Source organism: Labrus bergylta, chromosome 5, assembly GCF_963930695.1.
Source record: "Labrus bergylta chromosome 5, fLabBer1.1, whole genome shotgun sequence".
In the NCBI taxonomy this organism is placed as follows: domain Eukaryota; kingdom Metazoa; phylum Chordata; class Actinopteri; order Labriformes; family Labridae; genus Labrus; species Labrus bergylta.
The window spans coordinates 18,546,834-18,559,181 of record NC_089199.1 but is presented as its reverse complement, the minus strand read 5'-3'; the positions used below and the strand labels follow the sequence as shown (position 1 = coordinate 18,559,181).

At 40.9% G+C, this 12,348-nt stretch overlaps 1 protein-coding gene and 1 non-coding gene across 2 annotated transcripts; both read left to right on the top strand.

Moving 5' to 3' along the window:
* The first annotated feature begins 113 nt into the window (after positions 1 to 113).
* tmf1 (TATA element modulatory factor 1) lies at positions 114 to 11,972 on the top strand. The gene is made up of 17 exons (XM_020633125.3): positions 114 to 724; positions 809 to 2,193; positions 2,875 to 2,978; positions 3,216 to 3,342; positions 3,731 to 3,836; positions 4,188 to 4,330; positions 5,980 to 6,146; positions 6,530 to 6,686; positions 8,423 to 8,515; positions 8,635 to 8,791; positions 8,873 to 9,065; positions 10,012 to 10,081; positions 10,170 to 10,262; positions 10,386 to 10,505; positions 10,610 to 10,768; positions 11,004 to 11,129; positions 11,237 to 11,972. The coding sequence occupies exons 1-17, from the start codon at positions 589 to 591 to the stop codon at positions 11,375 to 11,377; spliced, it is 3,477 nt and encodes a 1,158-aa protein (XP_020488781.1). The 5' UTR covers positions 114 to 588; the 3' UTR covers positions 11,378 to 11,972.
* On the top strand, positions 9,611 to 9,683 carry trnar-acg (transfer RNA arginine (anticodon ACG)). The gene has a single exon. It is a non-coding gene; the product is annotated as a tRNA-Arg (tRNA).
* Positions 11,973 to 12,348: the final 376 nt, after the last annotated feature.

Below are 12,348 nucleotides of genomic sequence, written 5' to 3'. Positions count from 1 at the left end.
TAAAGAAATGTAAGCCAGTCGAGGACTTCACCTCGCGGACTCGTCTCACAACATTGCAGGCGCAGTCAGACCGGATCGTGACGTCATGCTGCTACGTGGAAAGGAAGAAGATAGCAGGCTAATGCTAGCCGTTACAAGTTGAGCGACCAAAACAAACGATGACGGCGGAGCAAAGGAGCCGGAAATCTTGGATTTACTATGGAAAATGCGCTTTGTTTGATGGCCTGGATGCGATTTAGATAAACCTGTATGTCTACATTACTGACTTTTAAAACATGTTGGGATATTAAGAGACAGCTGACCGGTTTTTCCTGCTGTGTCTGGGATTGATGTCCCCTGTACACTAACGTTATGCGTTTGCTAACCTACAGCTTTGCTAGGCTGTAGCTGGATGTCAAAGAACCTTTTCATGTACTCAACATACATTTTGAGTAACAAAATACTCCTCGCAGCAGCTTATCTTGGCAAACGAAGAACACAATGTCAGTAAATTTGACTGCTTAGTGTGGGTACGCCGAGTTCCCTTTACTGTATGATCCGTGAAACCTTTACTGAACTTGGTGATAGCTAGCTAGCTACAGAGGCAAAATGAGTTGGTTCAATACATCTCATCTGTCTAGCTTCGCTAAGCAAGCTTTGACAACAGCTCAGAAGTCAATCGACCGGGTTCTGGACATCAAAGAGGAGGACCAATGGGGTGACACAGTTGTTATGCCTTATGATGGTAAGTAATGCAAAACACCATGATAAAAGCCTCCAAATAAACAGGTTGGATTACTTTTAAAACTGTCTGATTCTCCCCTGTCAGATGTTACAATACCCGAGAAGCTGTCCTTAAGTGGAGGGTGGGGGATGACTCAATGGGAAGCACCACCTGAAGAAAAGACCACAACTCCTCCTACCTCTTCTGAGGCCATCACTACTCCTGTCACTCGCACAGTTGTGGATGAAACCGAAAACTTTTTCAGTGCCTTTTTGCCACCAGGAGACGTTCAAGTTGTCCCCAAATCCCAGGTGGTTTCGGTGCCCCCTACTAAATCCCAAAGGCGGCCTCGGGAAAAGGAAGAGAAAAACATTGAGGCTGTGGTCCAAAAAGAAGAGGAGACTGACGAGTCAGCCCTTGCTGATGAGAGTACTGAGAATCAGAGAGCTTTTGAGATCCAGCCAGCGGACCCTGAGTCCTCCTCACCCACACCAACTTATGCAGACACTATTCTCCTGGAGCCTGTTTCTCCTGCTTACTCGTCAAGCGATTCTGCTTGCAACACTGATATCAAAGAGAGCAGTTTAGAAACAGATGTTAGCTTAAAGGAATCTGAAAACTCCATAACAGAGCCACCACAGAGTCCATGCGATCTCCAAATTGAGCAGGAAACCATAGATTCTTCCGATCCTTCTGCCGTCAATTCTGGCACTATAAGCTCTACTTCTCCTAATTCGTCACCTTCCCCTTCCGCTAAAGAAGGACTAGTAGAGCATAAAGACTCAAAGGTGGAGGACCGTCAAAGTGATACCCCTTCTCCTCCGGTCAGTGCTTTCTCCTCAGGAACCTCAACCACCAGTGACATTGAAGTGCTGGACCATGAGTCTGTGTTAAGTGAGAGCTCGGCCAGTTCCAGACAAGAAACAGGTGAGGGCAAGGCTGGCCTACACCTGATGCAGGGCTCCTTCCAGCTTCTCTCTGCCTCAACCTGTGGAGATTTCCCCCGCCTGGAGGATTATTCCAAACTCACAGAGAGCTGCGGTTCTTCCTCAGATGCGTTTGAGCGCATCGATTCCTTCAGCGTGCAGTCATTGGACAGTCGGAGCGTCAGTGAGGTGAACTCAGATGATGAGATCCCTGGCAGCCGGACACTCGCGTCTGTCACTGCGGGCCCCGCTCCTTTGACAGTGTCGTCAGCTGTATGTGAAAAGCAAGACGATGGATTGGTGGAGAAGGTAGAAGAGGGGAAAGATGAGGAGGAAGACAGCTTCACAGAGCCAATGAGGGAGCAGTCGCTGGATGAGATGGAGGAAAGTGGACGGAGTGCGACGCCTGTTAATAGTGAACAACCGGAGGAGTTGACAGAACAGGAATCTGAGGCTAACGCCACACTGTCGGATGCTACCTGCGTAGCTGGAGAGACGATCATCCCACCGATCACTGAAGACATGAAAGGTTTCTCAACAGCTCAGATTTTGGAGCTTCAAAAGGTAGCATTTGTTCCTATCAGTCTTTAAGTATCATGTGTAGGATTTTATGTTCATCTGATACATACATATATATCAACAAATCTACAAAATCTATATAGCTGTGACGGTTACCTCCAGCTTGAAGGATGGTGTGTGTCTTTGCAATGACTCTTTGATAAGCAAATCTAAATCTGTCGAGAATAAAGTACCATGCAAAAGTCTTAAACTACATTGATCAGTAGAGAATAACAAGTTAAATATATAACATTTAAGTTCATATCTCTACATTAATAACAAAGTAAAAATATACATAAAAGAAATGCATCTAAAGCGATTCAGTTCTTTACAAAGCCTTCTTTAAAATGTAAAAGTAAGTAAAAAAGCTTTGCATGAATTTCAGTGTCATGACAGTGAGATCCATGAGACCCATGTCAGTATTTCCATGTTGCTTTGAATTTGTTCAAGCCAGCTGTTTTCTGGAGCACACGTGTGTTTGTTTTCTGATGGGTTTAATCCCATCTTTGCCGTGTGGTTAAAATCATTGGACACAAAGTTTTTGTTTAGTTTCAGTCTTTCAATTGTTCCACTATTCCCAGAAGCCAGTCGTCAAACCTTTACAGTATATCTCTACTGCACCACGTCACCTTTTCATGTTTTTAGTCTTCTCATGCTTGTCAACACATCCTTTGGACATTTTTATAGGTCATCGATGAACTGTCAGGGCGCCTTGAGAAGAGAGAATCCCAGCTGCTGGCAGTCAGCAAAGACAAAGCCAGGCTGGAGGAAGAGTGTGACAACCTTAAAGAGTGAGTTTGTTCTTCACATTGTCCCATGTTGTTCATATAACTCCATAAATGTGTCCAGCTATAGGTGAAGCTACACAAATGAATGTTTATGTAGCTTCAGGCTGAAATGTAAATCGATGTTTTTTCGTTACTCTTAATTGTTGAAAGCTTTATGAAGCTACTTGTGTTGTTTTTGCCTTGATGCTCTATATACTTTGAGAATGAGCTCTTAAACCAATGTGTCTGTTCCTCCTCAAGTGAAGTGGTAACCTTGAAGGAGGAGAGCTCCACCGTTCAGTCCCTGAAGGAGGAGTTCACCCAGCGCATCGCAGACACAGAGAGGAAGGCTCAGCTGGCCTGCAAAGAAAGAGACATAGCAAAGAAGGTAACATGTTCGTCTTCCTAGGCCAGGGGTTCCAGAACTTTGCCAAGCCAAGGACCCCCATATAGCATTAGCTAATGGCAAGGACTGAAAGATTTCGTAAATTTTGCTCATTCCTTGTGCATTACAAGGAATTGTCAATACAATGTACATGACAAGGTAGTTAAGACACACGACTTCTTAACATGTTTCCTTTTATGTTTATTAACATTTATTATCTCCTTATGCATTCAGTGTCTTTTTGTATTAAAACATTCTGAACCATAAGTTTCCGAGACCCCTAGAGTCTCCTCCTGGGTGGGCTGGGAGCTCCAATTTCAAGATGTTAAGATACAAAGACTAACAGTGTCTTAAGTGCTGGTGTTAAAAATGAAATGTTTCTGTCGTACAGGAAATCAAGGGCCTGAGAGAAGAGCTTTCTACCAGACTAAACTCCAGTGATACAATGGAGATCATCAGAGAAAAAGAAGAGCAGATCAGAGGCCTGCTAGAAGAAGGTAACACTGATTGTTTTCGCTAAATATTTATATATATATATATATATATATATATATATATATATATAGTATATACTCTTCACCAACGCCAACCCTGCCAGTTTGATTCTGGACAGCTTTTTTACTCGGTCGTCAGTTGAGCCTCACGTGGTACTGTGGCTTATTTTACTATTTCATGTGTTTGAGTAGCAGGAATCATTCAAACATCCATCTTGATGGAGCCTTTTTTTAATGTAATCCTGACAAGGTACAAATACAAAACAAGGCTCAGACATAACAGGTCTCATTTGAATATATGTCACTAATTTTATTAAAGTTGGCTGATCAGGTGTTTATCTCTATCATGTTTAGGTGAAAAGCTGTCTAAGCAGCAACTGCAGCACAGCAACATCATCAAGAAGCTGCGAGCGAAGGAGAAGGAGAGTGACACAAAGATCACCAAGCAACAGAAGAAAATCAAGGAGCTGGACGAGGAGCTCCGACAACTGCAGCAGGTAACACCTTTGTTTTTGTTTGGTGCCCAGTTAAAAATGTAAATATATCATATCAAGATACTTCTGACTTATTTTTATAGTTTTAATAATATTTGATATAAATTTACATTAAAAAAAAGAAATGGTTGGTTTTCTTACAATGGTTAATTATGTTTGACAGAGGCACGGTTTCTATTGTATATTATAATAATATAATATTGGTTCTAGAGGTTAAAGGAGGAATATGCCACTTTTTGATCCAGTAGATGTCGCCCCTGAGCACCAGCATAAACCAAAACAACTGCATTGTTGTGTTAGCATGCTAATGCTAGCTGTCTTTAGTTTGCTCGTAGCTTCCCACTGCATGCAAATTTACATGAAATGGCCGTGATCTAAAAGCGCTTATGTGACATTCAAATAAGCAGTGAGTACAATTCTACATTACAATTCTACAATTCACTTAGCAGACGCTTTTATCCAAAGCGACGTACATCAGAGAGTAAGTACAACACAAGCAAGGATCTAGAAAAAAGGGAACAATGTCAGTAAGAGCAAACGATCAGCTTTGAGTCCGATTGGACAAACAGGTGCTGACAGGAAGTGACCAGAGGCAAAGCACAACATTGAGGGCAGTTCTTGAGAGCTCTAATCAGTATAGAAACCATCTTATAAGTCATTGTTATCAAACAAAAACAATCGTCACTCACAACCATCATCATCATCATCATCATCATCATCAATAATATGGAGACCATCATCATTAAGTTCGTAGGTATTCATGAAAGAGCTGGGTCTTTAGCTTTTTCTTAAAGATGCAGAGGGACTCTGCTGATCGAATGGAGTTCGTACAGTATGTTATTCTTCTTTCCTCTAGTCCCTCAATTAAACAACTTTTATACGCAAGGGGATGAGTCGGCTGGCCGCCCCGTCCATGTAAACACAGTGTCGATACGGCTCAGACAGCATCACAGACAGTGGGACTCGGGTGTCATTGTAGACAGTCATGACTCATAGAGTTATTTTCAGTTGATATACTGGATTTCTGCTACATTTATGTGTAAAATGACGCTCATTCAGCCTTTAAGGGTTTGGTAAACATTTAAATCATTTGAAGTAGAAAATGAGGTCATCAGATTAGACTGGATTTAAAAATGAATGTAATTCTCAAAAATGTTGTCACATTGTCTAAATTGTTGAGCAACACTACCCTCTCTGAAATGAATAACCAACCTGAATCATAATTATGAGACTTTAGGAAATTACTTCTAAACACACACCTTTGAACCATGTTGTTGCTGCTTCTGGAGCTAGTTTTCTTAAGAATGAAAGTAGGTTTGTTGAGTGATGGAGGCCGGTTCATGCCAAAGTCATTTTGTGGTTGTTGTTTAAGTATTGTTTGAGTTAGAGGTGTGTCTCAACTCTCCAGCCATTAATAGTATCCCTTGACAATACTTTGTTGAAACAATACATGGCAACCTGGTCATCCTGCAGTGTCTTATATTGTTCAGGAAAAATGTCAACTGCATGGCTTTAAAAAGTCATGTATCTGTTTGTGTCTCACTCTCATTTTTAATTTGTCTTCCTGAAATACTTTTTTTCTGTCTTTGAAACCCTTGATGTTTGATGCTTATATTTATTTTTAAATTCTGCTCTTGGTTTATGTGTTTTAGGTTCTAGATGGGAAGGAGGAGGTTGAGAAGCAGCATAGGGAGAACATCAAGAAGCTGAATGCTGTAGTGGAGCGGCAGGAGAAGGAGCAGAGCCGGCTGCAGACGGACTCAGAGGAGCTGCAGGAGAAGAATAGAAGCATCCAGGCTGCTCTGGACAGCTGTTACAAGTAATCACTACACCCTGCCATCCAGACTGAATACTGTATATATGAGTAGAGCAAAGTGACGTATTTACTGAGTGATAACCCAGTTTATGTATTCATTGTATTTCAGATGCAAGTATATATTTTATTCCTGGTTGTTTATAGATATATTACATTTGGTTAATAGTTTAGAACCTCTTTCCATTTTTGTACAAAGACCATATACTTCTTACAGATGGAGCCAAAAAAAAAATCTTTTTACATTTACCATGTACATACATATACTGTATATCTGATCCGATCTGAAGTACAGAGCCAACTATATACAATGTTTCACTGTTACTGCAGACAGAAATGGCAAAGGAAAACACATGTAAATGTAAATTGTCTTGTCTTTCTTGTTTCAGGGAGCTGGCAGAACTTCATAAGGTGAATGCCAGCAAAGCCAGCCAGGCTGAAGAAGTAGCTCTTAGCATGGAAATCCAGGCCAAGGAGCAGCTGAGTCTGACTCTTGAGAAAGCCCAAGAGGAGGCCAGGTTGCAACAGGAGGCACTGGCTGATCAGGTAACACAACTCATGCTGTACTTGCACACCAAGTAATATTTGTTTTACTGTGCATGTAAGTAAACTGAGCTTAACCAGCGTGCATTAGTTTACCCTGTACACTGTGTAGGCTTTAGTGCAGAATAACAAAACACTTAGTCTTCAATTATAAGTCAGTAGCAAAGCTGTTGCTTGTACTCAGCTCTGTTGAAATGTTCATGTAAAAATGTCACTATAGCAATTTCTTTAAGGTTTTTATACTGACCAGTGGCAGATTTACTTTTCAGCCCTTGCTTATTTCTGTAAACACAATAGTAATAATGTTTAGACACAAAACTCCTTGATGTTTTCTGAATGAGCTGCACGTGTGAATGCAAACTGATACATTTTTTCACCCTGACTTTTTAAACAAAATGTTATTGAAGGGCAAATAGAAGACAAAGTGCAGACTTAAGGCAAAAAAAAGGGGTTCCTTTATTTTAATTTTCTTATAGCATGAAACAAATCCCAACACCTGTGCGTCCCTTCAGGTCCTCATTTTGGGAGACTATACAGGTTCAATACAAGAGGTCCTTATAGGATAGGAGCTTAGACCAAGAAAAACAAAAGAGACCAACTGAGCAAACAAAACAAAACAAAACAGAACATAGGACACCAGCTAAAAGGATGAGACACAGTTGACAGTCTGCATTCTGTACAGTAAGTAGAAATACACAGTGGATTAACTCGTCATATCTGTATATTTTCGAGTGCTTGGTCCATCTAAGCTTGAGACTTGTCCCGGTTGGCTGTGCGTGTATCAAATAGGGGTTGCCAGATTTTCAGGAAAATATGATCTCTGTTGCTGGACTTAAAGCGTAATCTCTATATGGAGTACACTCCCTAGATCTCTAAACCACTGTTGGAATAGAGGGCGAGACTCTGACTTCCAATGCAAAATTATAATGCTTTTTACTAGTAGTGTGAAAAAGAATTTGGCCTGCCCTTCATACTTATAAATAGCCTGATTCACTCCAGCTGCTCCAAAGATAGCAAGTAGAGGATCTGGAGTGATAGTTTGGTTAAAGGCCTTCTATAGGTAGTCAAATATAAGAGACCAAAAAGTTTTTAATTCTGGGCAGGACCAGAACCGGTGGGTAAGTGTACCGGGCCCCCTGACTTTATCCAGAGTTTCTCCTGCCAGCCCCCTAGTATTATTTCCACAGAACGTCAGAGTGAACCGATGTCAGAAAGCAGCAGGATATAGTCAGGAGAATTCACTAAATTACAAATTATGAAGTGGTGGTGACATTATTCCTCAACAATTAGCACACGACCATAACCAGTATTCACACAACCGGTACGATCTACAGTATGTGCACGTAATTAAACGGCTGCATTAAGATTTCTGTTCATCAGTGTGGTCTTCTCCGCTTTGTTGATACTGTGAGTCTGTTGAACTACACAAAGCATTGATATAAAGGCAAGTACTCTCAATATAAAGCTGTGTAGTGAACTCTGTTGCTTCGTACACCACTTCCGGAACCTTTATTTATTTGTCATGTTTCGCCTCAGGAGACCACCTGCCACCCCCCTCCTGTCTGACAGGAATAGTCTCCTATTGTGACGTGCATGTGTGAACAACCAGATCAGGAGGATTTCAGGGGCACTCCTCCAGAAATTCTCTAGAAGTTTTCAGGAGTGCATGTGTGAAAACGACTAAAAAGCTTAACAAGACAACCTTCGATTCATGTTTATTTTTTTATTGTTGTGTTCAGGTAGCTGATCTGAGAGTGGCTCTGCAGAGGGCTGAGCAACAGCAAGCAAGGAAAGAAGATTATTTGAGAGAGGAGATCACTGAGCTGCAACAGGTAACATATTGTGCTTGTCATAAAGTGTGTTATTAAACTATTTCCATTTGAAAATCAGCCAAAGTAAGAATTATTTTGAACAGAATTATTCAAATTCACAATATTTCTGTATTCAACAGAGACTACAGGAGGCAGAGACCAGGAACCAGGAACTCAGTCAGAGTGTCACATCAGCAACACGGCCCCTTCTGCGACAGATTGAGAACCTACAGGCCTCGTTGGGTGGGCAGACTGCATCCTGGGAAAAACTTGAGAAGAGCATCTCTGATAGGCTTGGTGAGAGGCAAACCAACAGCGAAACACAGCACTTGTAACAAAGCGAACTAAAAGCTTGACATGTTTTCTGCTCTACATTAGCGGACGCCCAGGCACAGCTGGCTGTTGCTGTGCAGAAGGAGCGATCCGCAACAGAAGAACTGTTGTCCATCAAATCCCAGCTGGCCTCTCTGGAGTCCCAGAATTCCCTGCTCCGACAGGAAAAGGCTCGAGTCCTGGCACAGGTCGATGCAGAGAAGAACAAAAGAGAGAAACTGGAGGATGATAGCAGCAGGTAACAAATTACAACTTTAAACTTAGACTAATACATCCAGTAGATATTTCCCTCCTCGACTGTTAATTCTCAGTACATTTGGATGATATGTTTGGTTAAGGTACAGTGTTTGACTGATTTGAAGACATGGCTTTCTAATGCTTATGGAGTTGCTGCTTTTTCTCACAAAAAGATATTATAAAAGAGAAGAATAAAGCACAATTTAGACTAAAACTTTTTTCTCATTTGGCAATGGTTTGTCTCCAGAAAATCTGTTAAAGACAGATTCTTATACTGTGTGTACTTTGTGTAGAAAATTACTGCTATAATGTTTCTGTCTACAATAAAACTTGTCAAACTATGCAGGAGAAATCAGCCACACTCTCTCCTCTTGTCGGGCCTTTGCTTCCTGGACAGCACTGTTGTTGTTTAACAGCCAACTGATTTGTGAGTCATAGTGATAGTGTGAAGTGTAGGCTTCGGGGGGAGGGGATTTTTCCCCTGGCGGAAGCAGTCATGCGTGTACTTCATGAATATCTTTTGTGAGAAGACCTAGAAGTTTCAAGGGGCCAGTGGCGCAATGGATAACGCGTCTGACTACGGATCAGAAGATTCTAGGTTCGACTCCTGGCTGGCTCGTAGCTTTTTGTGTCGTGCTCAAGGAAGGAAGAAAATAAATCTTCAAACTGCGGTGAAATGCCTCTGTGTCTTGCTAATGACTGTAACCGAATCTGAAAACATAATTACTTAGAAGGAGATATCGCACTGCTCTTTGCTGCTCAATATAATTGCATTTACTTTAGTGGAATATCCTTAAACACAATGATCATGATATTTAACATCATTATAAGATATTTCCCACTACATGATATCATTTCATTACAAGCACATCAGAGGTGATTCCTCTGTTTTCCAGTCGTTGATACTGTTTGATGTTTGTGACTTATTGCCTGTTCTCTCATCTCAGGGAGCATGTCGAGCTGGAAAACCTGCGTGGAGAACACATTAGGATGCTAGAGGATGCCAAAAAAGAAAAGGTGCCGAAATGTTCTTTCCTACTCTCACTGTTATCCATTATTTGAAAAAAAAATGTTCTTATTTGCATACATGTGTCTCTTCCACCAGCTGCTACTGACCAATCAATTAGAGATGGAGAAGATGAAGGTGGAGCAAGAGAAGAAGAAATGCTATTTAGCACAAGAGGCACTCAAGGAAAAGGTTGAGTAGAACGTAGAGATACGTGGACATACAAAATGTTACCCTTAGTCTGTTTTGTTATCCCCTTTCAAATAAGGTGTCGAAACTCTGTTGTTTAATAGTTGAACATTTTTTCCATATCAGGAGCGGAAGGCTGTGATCCACTCTGTGGAGCCTCCAGCCTCCTCCACACCGTCCCTGTCCCGCTCAAGCTCCATCAGTGGGGCTGACAATACCGGCCTGCACGCACCAGTTCTTTCCCAGGTACGCGATGAGGAAAACATTTTGAATTTAAAAACTACACTTAGTTTGTACATCCCTGTATTTTTGTAATTTGATTGATCCTAACAGCTCACATTCTCCAACAGGATGATTCTTTGGATCATTCACTCAGTACCATGACCATGTCGATGTCGATGAATGGGACCAACCTGTACGAGGCTGCCCGGCTGTCTGGAGGCTCCAGCATCATAGAGAACCTCCAGTCTCAGCTCAAACTCAGAGAAGGAGAGATAGCACAGCTGCAGGTAGCAATTAAAAATTAACAACATAACACTAATTCATCAGTTTGATGAATCGGCTTCATGGCAAAACCAGCTGGTCCAAGCTTTTCATGTTTTCCTTACAGTCACCAGTACACAGAATAGTAGTTTACTACATGTGTCAACAGGACCAACTCTCAGCACAGGGATCGTCCTGTGCTTCATTAAAAAGGTGATTATCTACCAAAGGTTTTAACCTTAGTTTCTCTTGCTTTGAAAGCTTGAGATTTCTGCTCTAGAGAGGAGTCGTTCAGTGATGGCAGAAGAGCTGGTACGCCTCACCAATCAAAACGATGACATGGACGAGATGGTGAAGGAGATCCCAAAGTTAAAAATTCAACTCAAGGTAAGAGCTAATCAGGGAAATCAGACCATATGTCATTGGAAAAGTTCTGTCTTGATGACTGATTTGTTTGCAGAGCCTCTTCTAATTTGTGCGGCTTTGTATTTCAGGAACTGGAGCAGAGGCACAACACAATCCTTCAGATGTACGGGGAAAAGGCTGAAGAGGCAGAAGAGCTCAGACTGGACCTCGAAGATGTGAAGAATATGTACAAAATCCAGATCGATGAACTGCTGAAAAACCAGAAATAAACAGTTTTTCGGTGCTATTTTAGGAACACATACTAAACAAGATGACCAATCTACCCAGGCATGAAGTGAGGTGAAGATAGGACAGAGAGTGTAAGTTTAATCACTGTGTCAGATGAAAAATAGGTTTTCTTTTTTCTTTTTTCTTTTAACTAATGATCACATAAAATATTTAAGTTAGGATCTTGGGATTATTCATGGCATACAATGTATTACTGCACAATCAGTATGAAGGATAGTCACAGTTTAAGATTCAGGTGCCCTTCTCCAATAGTTGGGATTTAGCTCAAACTTCACTATAGATTACATAGCGAGGACGGATCGTTTCAAATGGTACCTTCAAGACAGTTTATAGAGATGGTGAAGGCCCTTGCACTATACAAATTCATCCTTGTTTCTCTCTAATGCATTTTAAGAATGGTTAAAGAACTATATAATTTTATTGTACAGAAATATGTATGTATTGTTCTTTGCTCCTTACAAATCACAAAATGTTGTGTAGGCCTGAGAGTAGTCTGTGATTAAAATCCTGAAGATTTGGTATCAGACATTATAAATATGTAAATGAATAAACATCTATTCGGGTGGTGGAAAAACATTTTTCTGATTCTTGGTTTCAAATGTGTGAAATAACATGAGAAGTCATTACAACACTATGTTAATGATGCACACAGCTCTTCAAATAAATGTCCTAAGTCTTAGCACAGTATATGTTTGTAAATTAGTACAAGACTATCCTACATAACCTAAACATGCACAGATAAAATCAAATAAATCAAATTAGGACAAGATTTAATTCCAAGGTTTGTAATACTTTGTGATAATGACGGCTACATTTCTTAAAATGTCCTTTCAATTAGAGAAGTTGTCCAATGTCAACATTTCTTGTAAAAGGATAGAAAGCCACTAGAGTACATGGAAGTTACATGTAATAATAGAAATAGAAAGATGTGGTACACAGTGCCATCGTCTGG